We start from the raw sequence: 25,741 nt of genomic DNA on the forward strand, positions 1-25,741 counted from the left end.
CTTATTATAAGTTGTATCTAAGAATTATAAGGAAATATCTGGCTTGACATCACACTCAAACATAGATACTTAGCATATCGAACTAAGTAAACAATTTTTATGTCTATTTGTTTATATTCATGAGTACTTGTATGTTTACTTCGTAACATCTAAAACACAACTAAGAGCATAAAATACCTCCCTTGCCTCTTTGTGCTTCTAGTAAATGGAGAATAGATTCCATTAAGAGAGAGTCAAACGATGCAAGACAACAACATTTGTATAGATGTGCAATAATTCAAGTTTGGACATAAATAATTAGGACATGGGAGCCATTTCATCCTTGGATCAGACAAGAATGAGACTGACAAACAAACCAAAGTCAAATGTAGTCTAGATAAAGACAATGAATACCTTTTGTAATCGAAGGAGTTGTTAAAGCTCAACATATTGTTGATTTGTTACTCATTTGGTCAAACTTTAAACATAAACTAAGGTGCAAATCGCCATCACCAGAGTCTGCCAAATTTTCCCTTTTCACTACATTACAAGAATCCATCGAACCCACCACGTGAATAGTAATGCACCCGGTCACAAAGCAGCCGGTTCCAGTTCCAAACCATAACCAGCCCTGCAAGTAAATTAATGGCTCTAGTATTGAACTAGCTAGCAACCAAAATTGGTTGTTAACCTCGGGTTAAAGCTTCAATATTTCTGAAACTCTAGGCCATTCGAATCGATATGTCATTCAAATTCAGCTCGTGAATGACTATTATGGTTCCATAGCCGAAACCGTCAATCCATTTACAAGTCGAACCGGCAGTTTCAGTTTAGCCATTCATCACACCACTACAGATGGATGAACCTACCAAGCTCTTGATTCTTATTTTAGTAAACAAATTTTTTTAAAATTTGGCTTGGTTGGAAAGACGAGATAAAGAATCTTGATGCTCATGTTTGAAGATAGGAAAGGAATCTCCAGTGCCATAAAATAACAAGAGCATAAGTATTAGGTGTAATTGTAGGATCAATTTCACTTACAATGATGTGATTGGACAAGATGAAAAGTTCTCCTATATCAGGTTGTTGGAACAGTTCAACTCCAACAATATAACTATAATGGCATAAACAATATAAGTATAATTAAAAGAGTAATACTCCCTCCGTCCCACATTTGGAGTCATTTATTATTATGGCTCGGATTTTAAAAAAGAGTTGAAGTGTGTAATAAATGAAGTGAGATGGTGGAATTGGTTGAAGGTGAGTCCCTTTTAACTTTTGATTTATTTTAATATAGATAATGACATTTTTATGTAATTTTGATTAAGAATGAGGTAAAAATGTATGACCAAATATGAAAAATTCGTGACTCTTAAACAGGAACAGACTTTTATGGTAAAAAGTGACTCTTAATCTGGGACGGAGGGAGTACAGTAAAAAAAAACATAGTTATGTAATTGTATGAATGTAAATAAGCACTTTTGTTGTCTTCTATCGTTATTTCATTCTTAACTATTTTTGTACTATTTGACTTGGAACATTTTGTATCACATTAAAAACACAATGACGAAATTGAACATCAAGTATTGTTTCTCATATAACTGTAGTAACAAATAAACAAAATAAATAACAATCACAGATGTACCAAAAAAGGGGAAAAAATGCATGATCATGACCAAAACTGAGACAGGAATTGCCTCTATGGCAATCCTCAAATACCACAAATGTTGACAAATAAATAAAAAGAACACCAGATTCCCCCAGTTTTTGGGAGCAACACAGGTGATCTTGTAATATACAGTCTACAGGGACTCTCCTCCGTTTCAACGCGAAACGGATCCTCACTCGACCAAAACCTTGTGCAAAAGAATGCGGAACATCTCTCCCGCCGGAAAGAATGGGACGAACAAATGCTTGACCGGCACAAAACCACTAGCAAACTCGATATCAAATCAGCGGTTGCTGCAAGCATCATCACGATGACAGAATTGTCTGCAACGCCAGCTGCTGTTGGGGCTGCAAGGCCGACCACGTAGAGGCCAGGGTGGATGGAGGCAGCGTCTGTTGTAGCTGCCTCAACAAGTTCACCATTCGACTGGCGGTTTGCTCGGAGGCAAGATCCTTGCCAGTACAGAGAACCTGCAATTGGAACGATTCAAAGAAAGACCCAACTTCACTGAAAAAACATACAGAAAGTTTATGGAAGAATGGTCACGAAATTCCTTAACGTAACTAACCTCGGCAAAAACAGAAACGATTTTAGGGAGATGCTGATTGTTGGGCCCCAAAAGTTCCAAATCAGACCTGAAGGAGGAAACTGTGATCAATAACAGAATATGCGAAAAGCAGGTGACAGCCGAGTCGGAAATTAAAAATTGTATACAAACGGGTGGTATACGTGAAGCAGAGACGTGATTAAGAAACTGGATGTAGTTTGGAAAGGAAAGAGCAATTTTCATGTCCTCACCTTTCAACCATTGAGCAAAGCTGGTCATGAACAACTTTAGCCTCAATAACATCACCCTTTATAGGTAAACAATTCAACCAGGCAGGAACAACCTATCGGAGCAACTTTACACAGTTAGAATTAATCGAGCGGTAACAGAAGGAAATACTATCACAGTATTCAATTGAATGTAACAATATACTGAATCCGACAAAATTATACTATGCATTTTCTTAACGGTAAGAGAAAAATAGCCCGGCATAGAGATGAGAGAGAGCTACCTGAGCTGAATCAATGCTATCACGATGATACTGACATATCTTTCCAAGAGCTGAAACGGCGTTATCATATGCCATCACATTGTCGGGCTGCAAAGCATTGGGATGCCTAATAACTACATTGAGCCGCGAAAGAGCCTCTGAACAAGATTTCAAACAAAGATCAAAATAACAGATATCAAGCTGAAATTTACTTTCTATGAGCCACATTGAGGCAACTTTACCTCCAACAAGTGGTTTAAACACAGAACTTCCAAACTCGGCACACACTCCGAGTCCATATACAGCAGCCTGAGTATAAAATAGTCAATTAGGATATGATGGATTAACATGGTTTGGAGTATGTGAAAACACAAAGTTCAGAGCTTCGGGTCAACCTGTCGAACATCCGAGCTTTCATCATTGCATGCCTCCAAGAGGAATGGAAGATATGTATCATAATACCTGGTTCAAATACAAAGGACACGAACTACATCAGTATTTTCACAACTGAGACCAAATTCAAATATTTTATGCCATGTTACATACTTCAGAGCTAAGTCACGGCACTGCTCAGCTACATCATCAAAGATGCAGATGGCAATCCTTCTCTCTTCAGCCGATTTGTCCTTTCCCTGCAGCAGATAAAAGGAGGGCCCCATTCATGAACCAAAAAATTTAGGTTTGAGATAGACGTTCAAGTTTTAACCTCTGTTCTATTTCTCTGATCTTGCTTGCCAACATGTATGAAACAGGAACGGAAATATCATAATCACAACATGACTTACCCACATCGGCATCAGGTATGATGACAGTTCATCGAAGAAAGGCAAGAAGGAACCCTTAAATGTTTTAATTAAAGTTCCCAATATTTCACCAACCTGAAACAAAAATTACAAGAAGCACAAGGTTAGTAAGGTCTCATGTTTCCAAACTGACAGAGCTTAAACAATTGGTTGTGTGTCCCGAACAGCCAAGTGTGATTTACTAACTTGGTCAAATACTTCTTCTTCTTGCTCATCTTCCTCTTTAAGAAGTTCTCCTTCCTCATCATCGAAATCTTCAGCTTTGGCTCTCTCGGCTCTCTCTTTTTTCCTACTTGAGCTAGCTGTGATCACCTGCTTTATCTCTTCCACAATGCTTCTAACCTGGCTCTCATCTAAAAGAGATCCAGAAATCTGAGAGACATAAACGAGGGAACTGATGAGTTAAATTCTAGCAAATACAGTAAATTCATTAAAACCAGAACTGCCATCAAATAAATGATGTTCGCACTTTAGTACAACTCATCTAACCAAAAAACGCATACAACTCTACTGAATGGCACAGATGAAGTTCATTACTCTATCAAATTGAATACAAGATAAGTAGGTAGGTAGGTAGTTGTTACAGCCTCTTATACAGCATGCACTAGAGCATGATGATGAAAACACTTCTTGAAATAAAAGATCTTTACAGAATCAACAGTACACAATCCACAGCGAATGTTAGAACTGTGACGAGTAAGGTCAACATTAACTTGCATTTTTTTCACACGTTCACCTAGCACAGATTTAAACTCACATTTTAAAATAATAAACCTAACATATTAATAGGTGTGTTGAAGGGAATGAACTCAAGTGACCAACCTGTATACATTCGTTCAACGCATCCAACATGTTTGCACAGATCTCTATATCAGGTTCCTGCATGACATAAGAATTGATACTTATGAGTGCCCAGACACAATGATCATCAATAACATAATGCAAAACACAAGCTTAAATTGACACCTTGTGTAAGGCTTCCACTAAAGCAGGAACAATGAAGTCTGATAGCTGCTTAACATAAGTTTCATTACGACCCTGGGCAATTCCTTTTTCGACAGCCAATTTTGCAGATCGCAACAGTTCCGGCATTGCTAGAAATCAATAATTGAAGTGTTGATCAATATTAGCAACTTCAATATTCTGTATATGGAAACATACCAAGTAGAATTTGCATTACCTGAGACAGCAGCCTTCCTAACTTCTTCATGGAAATAAAATTTCAAAAGTGGAACCAATGTTGGGGCAACCTGCAAACACAACATGCCATAACATCTTTAAATTGTGATCTACCATCAACGGAATCAAGCAAAGACCTATTTATTATCACTAACCTGGTCGATCCATGGGTAAAAACCTTCCTTTAACTCATCAGCATAGCAGCACAACATATTGCAAGCAGTAGCCTTCTCCTCTAGGACACTAGTCTTAATCCCTATTCTTTTATCCCCGAGGGTTATGGTCTCCATGCTGCAATATAGAAAAATTAGTTCATAGCAGAAGCAATTAGCCGAAGATGTGCCCCAATGGAAATGTATAGCACCCAAACCAAGATGCAAACAATATGAACACATATCAGACCGTGAAATCAAAACAGTACCATAAAAAAAAAGAGCAGGTATCTTCCAGATTCAAATAAGAAAGTTACAGTTCCTTATTCCTTGCAAATAATTTTAGATACAAGACATAAATGAAGATTCACAGAGGGATGTTAATAAAGTTATTGAAAAACTTAATAGCCTAGAAATATGAATGGTGGAAAATAAGGCCAACTTTCATTAAACATGAAAAGAAACTTTTCAAAATATAAATCTACGATATAAGAGAGTCGTCACCTTTCATCATCCGATTCATCAATTTCATTGTCTGAATCAGCAGATGTAATGACCACATCAGGCTTTAGCTGAGCAGACTGAAGCAGGGGAGGCATAACCACACCCATATAAGGAAGAAAATCCTGCCCCAAGCACTTGCAAAGTCTGGCCCATGCCTACAACAGAACAAAAACAAAATAGTTTAATGTGACTGAGCTAATTTTTTAAGACATCTGAAATCTGCAGCTCACAAGGATGAATGGCATACTTGTAGCATGTAACTGGTAGTAGGATCATCTGTCTCCATTTGCGATCCTTGCAATGACATAAGCACTCCCATTACCTAGCAAAAAATAAATGAAACTATGATTATTTCAAATCATGATTAAGGGGGGTCAGATACAATTTTGCTAAAATGAACACGCCACTCTGTATAGAATGCGCAAGTAGTGAGTAAAGCAACGAGTCCATACAAAGCACAAAACAAACACAAGGAAATAGCACATTCAACATAAATACAACAATCAGGACCCAGATCATTAGTCGCCTACCTGCTTAGCATCTTCCTTGAATTTCTCCTTTCCAACAGCCATCCCCACCAAGCTGATACACTCCATAGCTTTTGCACGGAGCATGCGGTTAGATTTGTCAGTGGCATTCTCTAAGATAACTTTCAAGTAAGGCATAACTGCATCATAATATTTCTGGAAGTGTTCCTGCCAATCATAATTCAATAACTTAGCTGAGAAATCCACCAATAATAAAGAAACTAACAAGACAAACTATAACGAGATGGTGTACCTGAGATGAATCGGCTACCGAAGCTAAAGCAGTTAAGGCACCCTCCTGTACCATTTGCTTCGAATTCTGCAATTTACAAAACATATTTTAGTTTTGTATATCCAATGGTGAGTACAGCATAATATTCAATTATGTTCCACATATATTTTTCTAATTTGCAATTTCACGGTTTTCACCTGAAGAAGCAGAAGAAGCTTGTGCACTATCCCGTCTAAGTAAGGTGTCAAAATTTCTGGAGTGCAGTTTTCGCTGAAGTTAAGCACTGCTGAAGCTGCATGTGCCTGCAGAAAAGGGAATGAAGTGCTTAATCATCACATAATTCAGTTTCAGAAACCAATGTCGATGACACCAGCTATACACAAAAGTAAATAACTAGTGAAAGGAAGAGGTTTGGAAAACAAGGGAGGAGTTCAACCTAATGCTCTACTATTTAATAAGTAATAACCTCATCACAAGTTGGAAATTGCTCCAGATAAGTAAGATTTTGGTAAGTAATACTGATGCAGAAGATAACATGATATACAAACCTGTACTCGAGGATTTTGGAAATCATCCATAGCTGCAGCTAGAGCTGGCATGACATGCTGATGGAACTGAATTTGCAAATCTGGACCCAAGTCTGTTGATAGCTGACCAATTGCATTAATTGCCGCCCATCTCACTCGTGGATGAGGATGTTGAAAAGAATTCAAGACCATTTTTACCACTGGTTCCAAATTTTTCACCATCACCTGCAGTATGCAAAGGAATTGACATTACTCTCAGATTGGTGCATACAAGATTGCTATGACATTACTCTCAGATTGGTGCATACGAGATTGCTATGTGCTGGTAACAAAGGTAGTAAAAGAATTACAATTCAACTGATGAATCAATGCACTTTATGTGAGGATGAGACAATAAATATAAAAAACCACATCTAAAGCACACACTAAACAGAGCACACAAAGCTATAAATGATGTAATTTATGAGAACATGAGACAATGTGTAATTCAGCACAGCTATTACTAGACCACAAAAACTATCATCTCCAAATTCACATTCACAACACAGATGTAAATCTTTCACGGCTACATATATATACCTTGGAGCAACCCTCTGCAATCTGTGCAAGTGCAATGAGTGCTGCGTGATGCTTCTCCCACTCAGGAGCAGAAAAATAGGCCTGAAACAGCTCGGACGCCACAGGGACAATTGTATTCCCACCGAGCGCTATCGAGAGCCTATCTAAGCATTCCTGCCCAACACCATAATTACTCGTCTCTCCTGCATCCTCGTCCTTGACTTCCGCACTGTGCCACGCAGGATCATCCTCCACATCCAAAACCATCTTCATCAAATTGGCGAAAAGCCGGCTAATGAACTGAGGCAACTTGCGCATCATCCCCGGTGCCCTTTCCCTTGCTTCCGCTAGGGTAATCACAAACTCAATTGCCAGATGCCGCGTGCCTTCCTCCAAACTCTCAGCCTCAGCAATCTGCAACATCGCGCCAACAACATCCACAATCTGCCTCCTCAAAAACCTCGGTTCCGTCCCTGCCAGCTCAATCAGCAGCTCCAACGCCTCCTGCGCAGTAGCCTCCTGCCCCGAGTTCAGTGACTCAGTCAATGTCCTCATCATAGCCGGTAACAAATCCTGAAACCTATCTCGATCGCTCGAGCTCGTCAAGCACTGGATAAAATTAATGACAGCGCTCAGCGCCGCAATCTTCACATCCGGATTGGGGGAACTATTCAACACGTTGAGGAAAACAGAGTGCAAATCAGTTATATACGGAGTCAAAGTCTCCCCGATGAACTGCGCCAGCTGCGAGAACATCAGGAACGCCGATTCCTGCAGCTTCGGAGAACTGGAAGTCACGCACTGGAACATAAACGGCAGGATCTCCGGCCACTGATTCTCCGGCACGAGCGAAGAAGCGAGCTCCGAGACCGTGTCGCACAGCTTCTTAACAATCGATTTCGACTCCTCGCTCTGGAGCGACGACAGCAGCACGTTTTTAACCGCGGAGCGAGTCGACTCGGTGAGGCTCGGCCACACGTACGAGTCGTCGCGGGTCAATTGCTTGCGCAGGAGAATCGCCGCCATGGCGCGCGCCTCCTGGTGCACGGACGAGGAGATGAGGTGGCCGAGCTTGAGCACGAGCGAGTTAGGATCGTTCTGCTTGATCAAATTGAAGATTGCCTCGGCCTGGGAGCGCTGCTCGTTGGAGGAGGACATGAGGTGAGAAATCAGGGTTTCGAACGGCACGGGGTCCGCCCCCAAAATCGCCGCCAATTGCGCCTGCTGAATCTGAGTCGACTCGGCGTCCATCCTCCCGAGTTGCGCCGCGATAATTCTCTAGGGTTTTTGGTGTGTGTTTTTGTGTGTGTGCGTGTGTGGCTGGCGCTCAGCTATCTCTTTCTCAATTTTACTCTCTCACACACAGCGGCACACGCAGTGGAGGTGTGCGGAATCTGGGCTTTTATATAGAAGAAGAAGACGCCACACACACACAAAAACACAATTCAGTGCGTGGGTAGTTAGGTAATTTCGGTGTCAAACGTACAAGTGTGGACAGCGAGGGGTACTACGTGTGGAAGCGGCGAATGATGGATAGGGTAGTAGGCTGCGATGTGGGATTTTGGGCGGCAAATAAAAAAGGAAGTCAATATATAAATAGTGGAGTCAATTTATATCGATCTATTTTATAAATTTTATTTCCTTTTAATTATTATAATTGTATCAATTTAATTACGATCTTGTATCATTCTAATCAACTCAAATAATTATTTTAAAAATTAATCTCGTATATAAATTCTTTTGAAGAAAAAATATTTACTTTACAGTTTACACTGTGCCTTGATTCCACCATTTGAAATGAAGTTTTGATAGTACAAATTGATATAACTTGAAATGAGTGGGAGGTGTGGCTTATAAGTGGGAAAAAAATTGATAGGTAATTGATGCAATTATAAATAAGTTGGAAGTAAATTTAATACATTTAAAAGATCGTAATAAAATTGATGAAACTACAAAAAATAGAATAAATTCGATCATTAAGTCTACAATATTCATTAAATAGTCTCCAAATAGAGTTGTCGTCAACTTGATAAATATTAGTATTTCAAAATTGATTTACTGTACTAATTCAAATCGAGTTTATATACACTTAATTGCTTTGCTTGTAACTTGTGCAACTCGTCTTGTCATTATGTTTATTATCATATTTTATTTATAAATAATATATTTAAAATGAACCTATATATCCAATCATAATATAAATAACAATTAAATGGAACTTGTTCTTTCTACATTTAAAAGTAGTATTCAAACATAGGGTTACGTTAAAATAACAACTCTCTTAAAATGACACGTAACACCACGCTAGACTGCAATAGTATAAACGCTAGACAGCAATCTACAACAATCTATAAATTGCAGTCTAGTGTATTGGATATTGCATGCCGCGTCACCTTGCAGTCTAGAGTATTGGATATTGCAGTCTAGCGTATTGGATATTGCAGTCCGCGAAAATTCACCATTGCAAATTTTTTATGATTGCCACATGACAGCTAATTATTCGTCCACGTATACAAATGATTAATTAAAAATTATGGTATAGTGTTATTTTAACACGTCCCTTCAAACATAATTCCATATCTTTATGATACGGAGAAAGTTATTTTTAACCTTAACCAAATAAACTTGTAAAATAGAACAACCATGAGGCATCAAAGCCCATTTGCTCCGCTAATAATGATTGATCTTTTTTGTGGGCTTTTAAAAGCCCATTGTGGGTTTTTTTTTTCTGGCATTAATGATCTTTGGTTTGGGAATTTGTCAATTCTTAGTGATATGCATGTATACACATGCATATATAGTAATTGAAAATTTAGGAATTTATATTCTAATTTTTAAATTGAAAAAATATTAACAAAAACTCATGCATGTATGCATATATTCTATTTTTCTAGATTTTAATTTAATTTTCTTGTATTTCACTTTTCAATTTAATTAGATGAATATTTTAGTAATCCTACGTGTTTTTTTTTCCTATATAGTTACAATGTGGTCACAATTTTTTCCCTTCTATTCCATATTCTATTCTAAAATATATATGGATATAACTTCATTTAATACACACCACATGCTGAATAGAAGAACTCTCGACAAAATTAGAAAACACAATTAAATTCCAATTGACATAAAGTTTTTTCTTCTGCGGGTAGCATTTCAAGAATCGATAAACTTATCAACAATCACCTATTTTTACAACCCACAATAAATAAAATAAATGTATGGTTAAATCATTGCCAACTTAAGGAAAATATTAGCATCACCCACAAGCAAGTGTAACACGTTGAGAAACGTACATTTACTAGCACGATTAATTAATAGGATAGAGAAAAAAAAAATTGTACCAAACGCAAACGCTACTAATAAGAAATTGAATCAATAGAGTTGATGAAACTTGCTAGAGAGACACGATTAGTACATAATTAAATGAGAAGGTCCTCGTCGAAGGCCGTCGTCGCCGGTGGCGGGAAGAAGGCGGAGACGGGGCTGAAGAGGGGGCCGTGGACGGCGGAGGAGGACGAGCTGCTGAGGGACTACATAAGGAGAGAGGGCGAGGGAGGGTGGCGGACTTTGCCGAAGAAGGCGGGGCTCCTCCGCTGCGGGAAGAGCTGTCGCCTTCGTTGGATGAACTACCTCCGCCCCTCCGTTAAGCGCGGCCGCATCTCCGAAGACGAGGAGGATCTCATCCTCCGCCTCCACCGCCTCCTCGGCAACAGGTACTTCTCTCTCTAATTTATTTATTGTGTAATAGTAATTCAGTTGATAAGACGCTTTTTCTCTAATATTCCATTTGTATGACTTTATGTTTATTGCCTAGATCGATCACTTTCTCTCTCTTATTTTGTCTCTCAAGTGTAGTAGGATCATTCTGTCTCAAGATTTCTTGATTTCATCTTTTCTTGTCTTTTTCTTGTCAAACTTTTTATATTCTCGATAACAATTTAATGATAAGACGTTTTTCCTCGGATCAACTTAGTGTCATAAAATCCATTGGTATATCACACAATTTTTGAATTTTATCTCTTTTTTTTTTTTGTCTTTTATATGTTTATTGCCTCTAATCATGCTTCTATCTCTCCAATTTGATGTATCTCAAAAACTTATAGTAATTTTTTTTTAATTTCAAATTTTTTTTGGCTTTTTATGTTTATTGCCTCTAGATCATGATGACACCTGGAAAGAACAATATACAATACCAATTTTTATTTCTTTCTAGTTGTAAATGTGTGTGTGTGTGTGTGAATAATTCATCAAAATTTATTGTTGATTGTGTACATGCATGAGATGAGAGCATTTTTCCCTTCTTTGGAAAACTAAATATACCCTCTTTTCCCTCCTATTTTGTGAACAAAACCCACTTCAATTTCTTTCTTGGTGTAGCAACTTTCCCATAAATTTAGTGATACACATTATAACTGCAGATGGTCACTAATAGCCGGAAGAATCCCCGGACGGACAGACAACGAGATCAAGAATTACTGGAACACGCATATGAGCAAGAAGCTAATCAGCCAAGGCATTGATCCCAAAACTCACCGACCCTTCGACCCTAATCCCTCCATTGATCAAAACCATTCCCTAATTGACAACCATAATCCCTCCATTATTAATCATAACCATTCACTCAAGCAAGATGGAGATGAAGATTGGTGCAACGACGAAGACTCTCTCTCTTCATTCCTGAATTCGTTGATTAATGATGAGATGTTCAGCAGCCACCACCACCAGCAGTGATATTAATTAGTAATTGCCTTTTAATATTAGTTTCTTCATTGGATTAAAATAATGTTAGAACTTGGGTTTTGTAATTGATAGTATATAGTATTAATTAATTAAATCCATGCATGCATGTGTTTCAGACTTTCGTATAGTGCACTTAATTTAGCGTTACATATTTCATTTTTTGTATTTTATTTATGTCTAATATATACTGTATATTTAAAAAAATTGACATATTTAATATAAAATCCATTCATTATCTACATTGAATATCATCATATAATTCTATGATTTAAAATGCCTAGAATTGTAAGATGATGCACTAATAGTAGTTAAGGGTGCTTTTCTGACGCTATTGGTTATTTTTATGTCAACGCTCCACGCTCATCCTTTAATTCTTTCTCTCTTATTCTTTCCCATTCTTTTATCTCACATATGTATGTTGCATTTGCTTCTAGTTACGCCACACCCGAAAATACCCCAGACTGGACCGCCAACGTCAAAATCCCGGCTCCACCACATCGCGATGCACCCGATAAATGTTAAAAACTCTAGCGCCAAGATCTTCTAATTTAGTGTGTGTCTCGGCCTAGTCATCATGTGTCGAAGTATTGTCCATTTCAAATCACATATTTATATAAAATCCGCAATGAATAAAACAAATGCATTGCTAAATTAAATCTTTACTGATCACAAGTAAGAGTAACACATAAATCAATAAGAGAGAGTAAAAATTGAAGCAAATTCATACGCTACAAATAAGAAATTAAATCAAGTAGAGTTGAGAGAGAGAGAGGGAGAGCGACATAGCAACTAAATGAGAAGCCCGTCGTCGAAAGTCGAGAAGGCGAAGGCCGGGCTGAAGAAGGGGCCGTGGACGGAGGAGGAGGACGAGCTGCTGAGGAGCTGCATAAAGAGAGAGGGCGAGGGGGGTTGGCGGACTTTGCCGCAGAAGGCGGGGCTCCTCCGCTGCGGGAAGAGCTGCCGCCTCCGTTGGATGAACTACCTCCGCCCCACCGTCAAGCGCGGCCACATCTCCCCCGACGAGGACGATCTCATCCTCCGCCTCCACCGCCTCCTCGGCAATAGGTATTTCTATTTTATTTTGTTATAGTTTAATTGATAAGACGTTTTTCCTCTGTTCTGTCCACGTGACTCAAATAAGTTTGAAACTAAGTCATTTAATATACCATTTAACTTTTGAATTTCATCTTTCATATATTTATGCTTATTTCATCATCTAGATCATTTTAAATTTTGACTCTTTTTTTTTTTGCTTTTGAAAGTTTATTGCCTCTAGATCATAGTGACACATGGAAAGACCAATGTGTGAATGTGAGAATAATTCAATAAAATTTGTGCATGTTTTATGAAAGAATGTTTTGTGTGAGTTGGTTGTGTGGATGAGATATTGATTTCCCTTTTCATCACCAGGGAAATTCAATAAGCTTTTTTCTTATTTCTTTTTTTGAATGAATCCTTCTTTAGTTTTTCTTATTTCCTTGTTGCACTAATTTACTTATAAATTTGGTGAAATATATGATAAATGCAGGTGGTCATTAATAGCTGGAAGAATTCCCGGGCGTACTGACAACGAGATTAAGAACTATTGGAACACTCGTCTAAGCAAGAAGCTAATTAGTCAAGGAATTGATCCCAAAACTCACCAACCCTTCAACCCCAGTCCCTCCATTACTCACCAACCTTTCAACCCTAATCCCCTCATTAATCACCAACCTTTCAACCTTAATCTCTCCATTAATCATAACCAATCATTTAGCAACCCTAATCCCTCCATTAATCCTAACCATTCACTTTACAACCCTAATCCCTCCATCAATCATAGCCATTCACTTCACAACCCTAATCCCTCCATTAAACATAACCCCAATCCATCCATTAATCACAACCATTCACTTAAAAGCCCTAATCTCTCCATGAATCCTAACCATCCACTTGACAACCCTAATCCCTCCATTAATCTTGACCATCCACTTAACAACCCTAATCCCCCTAATAATCCTAACCATCCACTAATTAACAACCCTGATGCACACAATCAAGATGGAGATGAAGGAATGCTAGATTGCTTCGATGACGACGACTCTTTCTCTTTATTCTTGAACTCGTTCATGAATGATGAAATGTTCATCAGCAGCAGCCACCAGCAGTGATATCAATCCTCTTATTAGTTTCTACTCCATATATCAAAATAATGTTCAGAACTTGTTTTTTTAATGGAGTGATCATAATTAGTTATATGCATGTTATGCCTGTATTGTGATTGTGAAAATCAGTCACATTTAAATCTTTATGAATTATGCAGATTGTTAATAACATAATTAATTTCATAATAAAAAGCTTTTTATGAAATTTTTACCTCCAAATTAACGTACTACCAACTTAGAGTATAGTATATGTAAAAATGACAACTATTTTAGGCTCCACACATTCACACACACTCTCTCTCTCACACACACAACACACAAACAAACATAGGCCAAGCTCATTAAAGAGCTTGACCGTATCTACATGGAAGTTTGTCTGACACACACACAGAAAAACACACACAGGCCAAGCTGGGGAAAGAGCTTTACACTATCTGTATGGGAGTATAGGGTTTGTTGATAAGTAAATATCAAAATTAACCGATCACTTAAAATAACGACTAATCTTGAAAAAGCAATTATGTCCAATCAATTCCTTCTAGTGACAGGTCAACGGCAGATGATGGATTTTTTATTCGGGGATGCGTTGTCGGGGGAGCAATCGCCGAGAGGCAGCAACACCAGTCCTCATCTTCTTTTCGTCTCGCTCACTCTTTGGCCAAGTCCTTTAGGCACTAGCAATGGTGACCTATCTCCGCAGCCCATCTCAGAGCCTATCTCCATTTTTTCCTACCCCATCTCAAAGTCTATCTCCCTACAATGAGAGCTCATCCCAGAGCCTATCTAAGAGTCTATATCTTTTCCACATCATCATTATTTTATATTTTTTACTTTTAATTTAATGAAATAAAATAATATAATAATAACAAAAAATAAAGACAACTCAGTAAAAAAACAAATTTGATTAAAAAGAAAACATCCTACATTTAAAAAAATATAGAAAAAAACAAAAATAAAACATTAATAAAAATATTAAAAAACATTGTAAAATATAGAGTGAGATAAAATGAAATGGGATAAATGTGAATAATTAGTGAGGAATGGGTTATATAGGGGATAAAAAATGAATAATTTTTTTTTTTGAAAAAAAGAAGAGGAGATCGGCTGGGGCGATTGATCGGTCATTAGGGCGGAGGCGTTGGTGAAGGGGAATCGGCCCTCCCCCCGCAGTGGTGACCTGTGGGAGCCGATGAGGAGGCCGATCGCTCGGCCCTTGCGATTGGCCTCCATTGTGAGTGCTCTTAGTAGTACTTTTTTGTTGTAGATATTGGATAATGAGTTTAAGGAAAAGAGAGTTTAGTTTAATATAAATTATTAATTATACAACATTATAGTAAAAAAAATATTGGGGTTCTATTGCACTATCCTTATTCTTCTAGTGTGAATACGCCATTAGTAATTTAGTAGGACTGGTCATCAATCATCATCTTCTAACAAGTGAGAACATAATATTTGAATTACGAAATTTTTTCAATGTCTTTTGATAATGTTTGAAACGACACATTTTATTAGAAGTAGTGTTTTTTTTTCTTATTATTCTTTTATTTTATTTTTTAATTTCTCATATTCATGAAACGATGTTGTTGGACTATTACCAAAATATTACACGTATAGTATAATAAAAAATATTTCTAATATTTTGCAATTTTAACCGATCTACGCATGGAAAAGAGAAAGAGAGAGGCGAAAGGCTTAATAAAATGGGAATGCTGAAAATTATGAACACAAATCACCGTACATATTCAATATGCGTCTAATAAAAGAAAGACATAACTATTTAAACCTATGTACGGACATGTACTCCCTCCGTCCCACAAAGATAGTCCCACTTTGATCCGCCACGGGTTTTAAGAAATGTAATGAAAAGTGAGTTGAAAAAGTTGGTGGGATGTGGGTCCTACTTTTAAAGTATTAGTTTTATAATAAAATGTGAGTAGGAATGAGTTGGTGGAATATTGGGTCCACTACCAAAAATGGTAAAAGTGAAATGGGACAAACTTTGTGGGACGGACGGAAATGGAAAAATGGGACAATCTTTGTGGGACAGAGGGAGTATATAGAAAGTACTCCCTCCATCCGCGAATAGAAGTCCTGTTTTTCCATTTTAGTCCGTCCGCGAATAGGAGTCCCGATTCACTTTTACCATAAATGGTAATAGGGTCGCACCTTCCACTAACTTATGCCACTCAAATTTCATTTAAAATTAATATATACAAGCGGGATCCCTATTCCACTAACTTTTTTCTACCTACTTTTCTTAACATTTCTTAAAACCCGTGCCACCCATTAATGAGACAGACTCTTAATGGAGGACGGAGGGAGTAAAGCACAAGCCTAACTAATTTGCAGAGAGAGGAATAGCCTAAGCAAGTTCAACTAGCTACTTCAACTTCAAAGTTGGGTAATTTGAATCTAACTAACTTATATAGAAATTACTATAATGAATTACAAACTTACAATTTAGATGAAAATAAAAAGTAAAAAGGGATTTATGTATATTTAGGCCTTATTTATTTATAAATAAGATAATAATCTTTTTATATTTAAAATTCTTCAAATGACATGTCAATCGACAATGCCACAATGAGATCTCGTATTTTCGGGTCAACTCAATGGGTCTTAATGTCTAAGTCTATTTAAGGGCTAACCCTATCGGTAATTACGTGTGCTTAGCATAAGGTCATACAGCTTAGAATTATTTTGCACTACAAATTTTCAGTTATAATTTTATTAAGGTGGCGTTCGGTTGCCGTGACTAATATCATGAGACTATCCATGATATCCATCTAGGATTAAATTGTGAGATTATTTTAATTGGAGGGGGAGGCTATGGCTAATTATCATAAGACTATCCATCTAAGATTAAGTTGTAGGGTTCAATTTTATGAACCAAGCATGATACATTTTTAATCATGAGATATAATTTTGACAACAGACCAAAATTATCGATTAAAAATGTCATATATGAAGCATATTTTCACTAGTAGGCCCTGAGCCCAACACTAAAAATGTCATGGGCCACGGACCAGACAAAATATTTAATAAGAGAAGTAGTTGAGTTATTTAGGGCCAAGCCCACAACATCAAATATTATATGAGTATGACTATTAATTATCGATGAATTGAACATAACTAATTACTGTTTTGCTTAATTATCGATTAATTGAACATAACTAATTACTGTTTCGCTTATAAGTTACTCCTTCCGTCCAACAAGAATATGCACTTTCTAATTTTAAAAACTATTTTTCTAATGAGTTAATGAGTTGGAACTCATTATCCACTAACAATATTTTAATTTTTTTTTTATTTTACAATTTTACATTAAAACTCGTGTTGAACTCAAAAGGTATATTATTTAAAAACAGATGGAGTATAACTGAAACCTCTTTATCCACTGTGATAATGAGGTGGTCTACCCTCACCACGATACACACCAATTACAAGACAAGGGGGAATATAACTCAAATACTATTGACAAGCTAGACAATTAATTTAAATTAAATATGATCGACAAATTATGCTGAATCAATCATATATCAATCGACACGTTCCTTTCACTTTTCTTTCAATTATTTGTTACATGACTATGCAACCACCAAAATCAAGCATGGATTAATATTAAAAGAGATGCAAAGCTCCAAAAATGGTGATCCCTACTTCCACCCAATTATTTACTACTGCTATTGAATTTGCATCATGACATATTACATACTGTAATATTTTTATTCTACATACCATAAGGTATATTTAATCAGCATTAATAATGGGTATCTATGTTGATTCCATTTCTATTTATATGTTTTTATATGTTTTGACATTATAGTCTATAGTAATGACAGGTGGAGGCAATAGAATAACCACTCCATACATTTAGGGATATTATACGAGGGGAGTGTTAGGGTGCCACCACCTCTTAAAATAACACCATACCACTATTCCTAGTCAATCATTTATACACATTGACGAATAATAAGCTGCCATGTGACAAAAAAAAGGTAAAAAACACGGCTAGCACTATGCAACACTATATACAACAATTTTTCTCGGCCAACAATATCCAACACGCTATACAATAATCTATAGATTTCTGTGTAGCGTTTATAATATTGCTGTATATGGTGTCATAGTGTCACTTTGAGAGGTGTTGTCATTTTAACATAAATCTATTCTAGGTATTCTATAACCTAGGGAAATGAGAGTTTTTCAAATTAGATAATTGCTGATGTGGCAAACATGTGACAGGTTTTATGCTAATGGATACTAGCTCTAAACACACATGTGATTCAACTCACTTTATAATTGATTCAACTCACTTTATAATATCCAGTCCGTTTTTTCCTTGTACTTGTTCCTAAAAAAGTGAGACATTATTAGTACAATTGATTCCCTTAATCAATAGGGTAGTAGACGTTTGAATCACCGCAATCACAAAGTAAATGAGTAATCATTATTGATTTAAGGTAAATTGTTAGATAAAAAAATCATAAAATTTTGGTCAAAATTTTCTCCGTTACAATTTTATAAACCAGTCCGAAAAACTAATATTGTTTCCCTGCACAATTTTTCCCAACTGCCAAAACTTCATGAGTTTATGACAGTCTATAAATAGAAAAGGCTGCAAAATATTTGGTATGAAATCACTTTACCGACAATTTCTGTAAAAGAAAAGGCTGCAAAATAAATTGGTAACTTCATCAAACACTATAGTGATTGGAGTAACCCTAAATTCACACATATGCTTACTTGGTTTTCACAATCTAATTGATACTCTCTTCTCTCAGATAATTCATCCCAATTTTCTATTTCGGTCCGTCTCACATAATTTGTCCTACTTCACTTTTACCATTTTTAGTAGTAGACCTCATATTCCGCAAATTCATTCGTACTCACATTTTATTATAAAACTAATATATAAAGGTACGACCACATTCCACTAACTTTTTCAATCCACTTTTCACTACAATTTTTAAAACCCTTGCCCAGTCAAAATGATCCGAATTATCTGAGACGAAGGGAGTACTACTATATTTTTTAAAATAAAAACACTATATTTTCTCTCCTCAACTCACAAAATAAAATTGTATAAAATCTCGTACAAAATAAAAAATGCTCGACTCAAAATAGGACAGAGCTGGTATTCAACTTTCCAGTATTTAATAGAATCCACGCCTTAGTGTTTGTATGCACTCCGTCATGGATTCTCTGATATCTTCGTCTTTGTCTTTGTCTTTGTCTTTGTCTTTCCGGTCACCACTCCAGGGGCGGAGCTAGGATTATAAATGAAAGGGGGCAAAATTATACCATGAGGAAAATTTAAGAATTTGTGAAGGGGCAAATATAAGGAAAATTAAAAAAATTTGCAAAATTGAACAATAGAATAGTATAGTTAAACATATTTGAGGAGGGGCAAATGCCCCACCCTCTTATAAGGTGGCTCCGCCACTGCACCACTCCACCGCCAACCACGAATTATTCCCACAATCACTCTCTCGAAACCCGTTTCGAACACCCCATCATCTCGCCGAATCACGCCACAAACTCTTGGAAAAAATTTTAAAATTCTCACCGCGGTTTCTCCGGCGGAAACAGAGTCTGCAGCGCCGGAAGAAGCGTCCGAGGCGGAGAGATTCGAGTGGTACGAGCAGTGGTACCCGGTGTGGGCGGTGTGCGATCTGGACAAGAGGAGGCCGCACGCGAAGAAGGTGATGGGGATTGATTTGGTGGTGTGGTGGGATCGGAACGAGAATGCGTGGAAGGTGTTCGATGATAGTTGCCCTCATCGGTTGGCGCCGCTTTCGGAGGGGAGGATCGATCAGTGGGGGAGGCTGCAGTGTGTTTACCACGGCTGGTGCTTTGGCGGCGCCGGCGACTGCAAATTCATCCCTCAAGCGCCGCGCGACGGCCCTCCGGTGAGTTCTAGTGGTCTTTTAAAGATCGTGCCACGGTGGACTCAGGGGTTTGTGACGAACGCATGAATTTTTTCTGTTAGGGTTGGATTCTTGTTGGACCTATTTCTTACATTAATTCATCAATTTTTTATATATAGAGAGGATTAGGTTCGCGTAAAAATTACTCACTCTGTCCCCCCATTTTTCCATTTCGGACCTATTGAGCTTAACATAAAAATTCCTCACTTTGTACTTGATATGATATCGCATTTTGCTATTTTGATATGTTCGCAATTACAAGTCTCAATAATTCCTTTTTAAGACATTTCAACCCTACTTAATTCTCACGTTCGACAATAGTAAAAGAAAAAAAAATTAAGAGGTTGGGAGTGCCTCCTCTTTTATTAGTGTGTCCCAAATTGATAGAGAAATCTATGAAACCTTAGCTTTTTAAAAAACAAAATTTATTATCAAATAATAAACGGATCATTAAAACATTTTTTCCCACTATTTTATAAGGTCCAATCACCCTGAAATCCGAAAATGGAATAATACGAAATTACGGAAATTAAAATAAATCCATAAAATTATTTTTCCGTTTATCGAAGTTTTGTACGAATTTCAAGTCGTTCCAAGACTGTGAATTTTAAAGCTTCTAATTGCATCAATATTAAAGCGTATACACAACGTTTTTTGCAGGTCCACACGTCCAAGAAAGCGTGTGTGGCCGTGTATCCCAGTTGTGTTCAAAACGGCATTGTTTGGTTCTGGCCGAATCCGGATCCACAGTATAAGGAGATACATTCAATGAAGAAGCCGCATTACATCCCAGAACTCGACGATCCATCCTTTGCCTATGCAATGACATCAAGGGAAATAGGCTACGGGTAATGCAGATAACACTCTTTCACCACTTTTGTACTGAAAATCTTTCATTTTGTTCTATAGTTATATTTTTTTTTATCGTTGTGTATTTAAATTTCAGGTATGAAATCCTAATTGAAAATCTTATGGACCCTGCTCATGTTGCATATGCACATTATGGAGTGATGGAGACAGGACAAGTGCCCAAGAGATGAGTAAATTAAATCGATGCATTTTGCGTTGTTTTGAATGTTCGGATTTCGGGTTAGCCATTAGCCTAATAGAGAGGAAAGCTATATACTAGTCAATATTAAATTTGTATATTTATATTATATTTTATGAAAATTAAACATATTAAGTACTATGACAACGGATAAACTTAAACTCGATTAAGTATTAGTACTAATTTAAAGATTGAAAAAAAACATGCCATTAATGGATGAGAATCACGTTTGATGAATCTTAAGTTGTTGGTTACGATTAACACATTTAATTCAATTAATTTTATAGGACCATATTATGGAGTAAGTTTTAGAAATGAAACATGCACGTATAAATTGTAGATTTAATTCTTTTGTGTAGTTGTTTATTTTTATCAAAATTATAACATTCGGTTCGGCTCACGGGTTTCAGATTGCATTGACATCCCTATATACGTGTGAGTATCGCATTGCTGACATAACATGTATCATGCACTTTGAAGGCCGATAGAGAAGGAGGGAGACCACTAGAAATGAGTGTGCAAAAAGTGGATGTAAATGGCTTCACTTCGAAGCAAATATTCGGGGAGAACTACTTCGTTGCGCCTTGCCTATTATACGGCTACTTCGCGCCAAAAAAAGGCCAGATCACTAACAAGGCATCATCCGAGGTGGTCGATATTCGATATTAATAGTAGTTTCCCATTTACCTTAATAAATCCTCGACCTATTGGTTGGATGGATAACTGCTTACCAATTGAGTTATGCTTCATCGTATGTCCAATGCAGTTTGTTTGTGTAAAATGTTTCAACATAATGTGTTGATGTAGGTGGTGTTACCCCCCGTTCCCCCGGAGAAAAAAGCTATGCTTGTTTTCTACTGTGTCCCGGTCAGTCCGGGCCATAGCAGACTGATCTACGCGATTCCTAGGAACTTTGGCGTCCGGATGCAACGAATTGTCCCGCGTTGGATACATCACATTCTGCAGAACTTGATTCTTGATTCAGATCTCTATCTTCTTCACATGGAGGTGAATTGCCTTTATGCATGTAGTTAGTACGCCCTCTGTCTCTGAAAGTTTGTCCCATTTTTCTATTTCCATTCGTCCCACAAAATTTATCTCATTTAACCTTTTACCATTTTTAGTAGTGGACCCCATATTCCACTAACTCATTCATACTCACATTTTATTATAAAAATAATATATAAAAGTAGGATCCACATTGTACTAACTTTTTAACTTACTTTTTATTAAGTACATTTCTTAAAACTCGTGCCGGGTCAAAGTGAGACAATATTTTGGGAACAGAGGGAGATTACTATACATGATTCGTTTTTTGTTTGATGCCAAAAATGTTATACTCCATCTGAGAAAGAATGTGTGCATCATTCCTCGTTAGGAAAGAAAGCTGAGAGATGTTGGGGCTCTCAACTGGCATAAATCTTGCTATGTTCCTACAAAGTCCGACGCCCTCGTCGTGGCGTTCAGAAGGTGGCTGAACAAGTACGGCGGCGCACAAGTTGATTGGAGCGGTAAATACACCGGAGAGCTTCCACCCACTCCTCCAAGAGAGCAGCTCTTTGACAGGTACATCGTCGTTAGAAACAACGTTTTGAAAATCAGACCGGACCAACTAGTTCAATCGGTTCTTTCGTGAATGGTACTTGGTCCGGTCTGGTTTGCACATTTAAACCACTCAAACTTTGAACCGTTTTGAATTGGAAACAGAAATTGACCGGTTTGACCGTGAATCGCCGACCAATTGAATCGGTTAAGAGGAAATTTTGGCATTATTTGAAAAAGTTAGTGAGAGATTATAAACTAAAATATTCGTATTTTCTTAAGTTTAATCATACTATAACTTATAAATTAGTACTCCCTCCGTCCCGGAGTATTAGACTCACTTCTTTTGGGCACATGATTTAAGGAATTGATATTTAAATAGTTAAAATGAAGAGAGTAAAGTATGAGAGAGGGAAAAAGTAGGAGAGAGAAGAGAGAAAAAAGTAGGTGGAGAATAAAATAAGATAGATGCGTTTTTCTAAAAAAGGAAACGAGTCTAATATGTTGGGACATCCCAAAAAGGAAAGTTGGTCTAATACCTTGGGACGGAGGGAGTAAAAATTTTCAAATTTTATGTATAATATACTCTACATTAAATTTGAATCATATTACTATTTTTAATTACTACTGTATTTTATCATTCACTAAAACTAAATATTCTAAGTAAAACACTATGGTACAATATTTCTACTTTAGGTGGCGTTCGGTTGCCATAACTAATTATCATGAGACTATCCATCTAAGATTAAGTTGTGGGATTATTTTAGTTGGAGGGGGAGGCTATGACTAATAATCATGAGGCTATCCATCTAGGATTCAGTTGTGGGGATCAATCTTATAAACCAAATATGATACATATTTAATCATGAGATTTAGTCTGTCCAACCGAACACCCCTTTAGAAATGATAATTCACTAAATATGATGAGACTGAGTTGGTTGTTCTTGATAGAAAGTGACTATATTGTGAGCTCAATTGCCTAATCAGGTACTGGTCTCACACTGTGGGTTGCAGCAGCTGCAGCGCTGCGTATAAGCGTCTCAACGCGCTAGTGATAGCCCTTCAAGTTGTCTCGATTGCTTCGACTGCAGCCGTAGCCGCAGCCAAACATGGTGCAATCTCCACTGCTGCAAGGTATTGTGTGGCTTCAATGGCTGTGCTGAGCTTTTTGGCTTCAAAATGGCTGTCCCATTTCATCCACAAAACTTTCGTATGCCATGACTACGATCATGCATTCCGTTAATTATTACTCCCTCCGTTTTCGAGTAGAAGTCTCACCTGTTGGTTTTAATAGAATTATTGAGTGTGTTGTGAGTGAAATAAATTAGTAGAATTTGAATTATGCATGTTTAATCATTTTATGGTATTTAGTTTAAATAGGTAGTTTATTTTCAAGTAGAAAGTCCCAGTTGTTGGTTTTAGAGAATTGATTGAGTTTGTTGGGAGTGAAATAACTTAGTGAATATGAATTATGATTATACTTAGTGAATATGAATTATGAGTGTTTAATTATTTTAATGTGTTTAATTTGAATGAGTATTGAGTATTAGTGTGCTTGTTTTTCTCTTCGATGGAATTGCCTTTCCCACTATTTAATAGAATATAGATTGGTAAATTCGCATGGGCCCGGCCCATGTATATTTTATCAATGTTTGTACAACATTAACAGTTAATTATTTAATTACAAGCCCAAATTGTATTAAAGAAAAGGACTCTTAGCGGAAGGCATGATCATAGTCATGGTATCTGAAAGTTTTGTAGATGAAATGTGAAAGCCATTTTGAAGCCACAAAGCACAACACAGCCATTGAAGCCAACGAATATCTTGCAGCAATGGAGATTGCACCCTGTTTGGCTGCAGCTGCGGCCGCAACTGCAGCAACCGAGATAACCTTAAGGGCGATCTCCAACGCGTTGAGGCTTTTATACGCGACACTGCAGCTGCTGCAGCTCACCGTGTGAGTCAAGTACCTGAGGCCATTCACAAAACGAAGCAACGGTCATTTTTTTTGGTGAGTAAAACGGTTATCACAGTTCAACTAAGCAAAATCTAATTTGCAAAACAATTAACAAAAGGATAAGGTTAAGTCACCTCCACATGAAGAAGATACAGATCCGAATCAACAATCAAGTTCTGTCCAATGTGTATCATCCAACGTGGAATGATTCGCTCCATCCAGACAGCAAAGTTCCTAGGAGAAGCAAAGATCATCCTGCTATAGCCCGGACTAACTGGGATGCAGTAGAAAATGAGCATAGCCTTTTTCTCCGGGGGGACAGGGAATGCGAGCAGCAAAGTCAGAACATAATACTCCCTTCGTCCCAAGGTATTAGACCAACTTTCCTTTTTGGGATGTCCCAACATATTAGACTCATTTCCTTTTTTAGCAAAAAACATCTATCTTATTTTATTCCCCACTTACTTTTTTCTCTCTTCTCTCCCCTGCTTTTTCCCTCTCTCATACTTTACTCTCTCCACTTTAACTATTTAAATATCAATTCCTTATATCATGTGCCCAAAAGAAGTGAGTCTAATACTCCGGGACGGAGGGAGTATTTGAATTACGAAATTTGTTCACATTTTGGTCAATTTATAAGATTTGAAAAATATAATACGGAGTTTCAATTTTTTCTTATTTGTTTGATTTGTGTGTGCAAAACAATGCCTTCTGATGATGTTCGAAACTACACAATTTTTTAAAAGATGTACTTTTTTCCTTATTATTCTTTTATTTTATTTTTTATTTTCTCATATTCATGAAAATATTGTTGGAGTAACCAAAATATTACACGGATAATATAATAAAAAAATATTGCTAATATTTTGCAATTTTAGTAGTATTATATTTTCAAACTTATAAAATCATATAATTAAATTTCGTAACTTAAATGTTTTTTATCACTAAAATGGAGAAGAAAAAGTTGAACATTCTTTGACCCAAAATAGAAAGCATGGTATTCTCAAATGGAACCTTTTTTTTCATTTTCGATTATCATGCGTAGAAAGACCATTTTAGAAATATAGTACTACTATAGTAGGAGTATTATTTTAGTAGTACATTTCAAGAATGGTGTTTGCGTTTTCAGTGATGCATATAGGGCTCGATTCGGTTAATCGATAATTAACCAATTTACGTCTTGTTTGTTAGAGAAAGAGAAAGGCGAAAAGC

General features: G+C 37.0%; 4 protein-coding genes across 4 annotated transcripts; 3 read left to right on the forward strand and 1 right to left on the reverse strand.

The window, feature by feature from the left end:
* Window positions 1-1,551: 1,551 nt before the first annotated feature.
* On the reverse strand, window positions 1,552-8,542 carry LOC125187937 (uncharacterized). Its single transcript, XM_048084615.2, has 20 exons — window positions 7,189-8,542; window positions 6,631-6,834; window positions 6,280-6,384; window positions 6,104-6,169; window positions 5,854-6,018; window positions 5,571-5,645; window positions 5,324-5,478; window positions 4,823-4,958; window positions 4,669-4,738; window positions 4,455-4,582; window positions 4,311-4,367; window positions 3,675-3,860; window positions 3,471-3,563; window positions 3,232-3,317; window positions 3,081-3,147; window positions 2,928-2,994; window positions 2,707-2,843; window positions 2,447-2,538; window positions 2,217-2,283; window positions 1,552-2,118 (listed from the first exon to the last, which is right to left on the reverse strand). Exons 1-20 carry the CDS (start codon window positions 8,416-8,418, stop codon window positions 1,954-1,956), a joined length of 3,351 nt encoding a protein of 1,116 aa, XP_047940572.1. The 5' UTR covers window positions 8,419-8,542; the 3' UTR covers window positions 1,552-1,953.
* A 1,985-nt stretch (window positions 8,543-10,527) lies between these two features.
* LOC125188266 (transcription repressor MYB5-like) lies at window positions 10,528-12,045 on the forward strand. Its single transcript, XM_048085038.2, has 2 exons — window positions 10,528-10,880; window positions 11,586-12,045. Exons 1-2 carry the CDS (start codon window positions 10,591-10,593, stop codon window positions 11,896-11,898), a joined length of 603 nt encoding a protein of 200 aa, XP_047940995.1. The 5' UTR covers window positions 10,528-10,590; the 3' UTR covers window positions 11,899-12,045.
* A 612-nt stretch (window positions 12,046-12,657) lies between these two features.
* Window positions 12,658-14,118, forward strand: LOC125190071 (uncharacterized). The gene is made up of 2 exons (XM_048087268.2): window positions 12,658-12,972; window positions 13,436-14,118. Exons 1-2 carry the CDS (start codon window positions 12,701-12,703, stop codon window positions 14,055-14,057), a joined length of 894 nt encoding a protein of 297 aa, XP_047943225.1. The 5' UTR covers window positions 12,658-12,700; the 3' UTR covers window positions 14,058-14,118.
* Window positions 14,119-19,630: 5,512 nt separating this feature from the next.
* Window positions 19,631-24,062, forward strand: LOC125190070 (flavonoid 8-hydroxylase 2, chloroplastic-like). Its single transcript, XM_048087267.2, has 7 exons — window positions 19,631-19,963; window positions 20,642-20,829; window positions 20,928-21,017; window positions 21,503-21,677; window positions 21,837-22,037; window positions 22,408-22,595; window positions 23,559-24,062. The coding sequence occupies exons 1-7, from the start codon at window positions 19,760-19,762 to the stop codon at window positions 23,812-23,814; spliced, it is 1,302 nt and encodes a 433-aa protein (XP_047943224.2). The 5' UTR covers window positions 19,631-19,759; the 3' UTR covers window positions 23,815-24,062.
* Window positions 24,063-25,741: the final 1,679 nt, after the last annotated feature.

Source organism: Salvia hispanica, chromosome 5, assembly GCF_029641045.1.
Source record: "Salvia hispanica isolate PSC_SH4W2 chromosome 5, Shi_PSC_v1, whole genome shotgun sequence".
Classification (NCBI taxonomy): domain Eukaryota; kingdom Viridiplantae; phylum Streptophyta; class Magnoliopsida; order Lamiales; family Lamiaceae; genus Salvia; species Salvia hispanica.

Coding starts and splice junctions, on each gene's coding strand:
- LOC125190070 (XM_048087267.2), top strand. CDS start 19,760: ATGGGGATTGATTTGGTGGTGTGGTGGGATCGGAACGAGAATGCGTGG. Junction 20,830..20,927: donor TCAAGGGAAATAGGCTACGG/GTAATGCAGATA, acceptor TTTAAATTTCAG/GTATGAAATCCTAATTGAAA. Junction 21,018..21,502: donor ACAGGACAAGTGCCCAAGAG/ATGAGTAAATTA, acceptor TGTATCATGCAC/TTTGAAGGCCGATAGAGAAG.
- LOC125188266 (XM_048085038.2), top strand. CDS start 10,591: ATGAGAAGGTCCTCGTCGAAGGCCGTCGTCGCCGGTGGCGGGAAGAAG. Junction 10,881..11,585: donor CACCGCCTCCTCGGCAACAG/GTACTTCTCTCT, acceptor TTATAACTGCAG/ATGGTCACTAATAGCCGGAA.
- LOC125190071 (XM_048087268.2), top strand. CDS start 12,701: ATGAGAAGCCCGTCGTCGAAAGTCGAGAAGGCGAAGGCCGGGCTGAAG. Junction 12,973..13,435: donor CACCGCCTCCTCGGCAATAG/GTATTTCTATTT, acceptor TGATAAATGCAG/GTGGTCATTAATAGCTGGAA.
- LOC125187937 (XM_048084615.2), bottom strand. CDS start 8,418: ATGGACGCCGAGTCGACTCAGATTCAGCAGGCGCAATTGGCGGCGATT. Junction 4,959..5,323: donor GATGAATCGGATGATGAAAG/GTGACGACTCTC, acceptor TCTATATTGCAG/CATGGAGACCATAACCCTCG. Junction 2,995..3,080: donor AAAGCTCGGATGTTCGACAG/GTTGACCCGAAG, acceptor TTTTATACTCAG/GCTGCTGTATATGGACTCGG.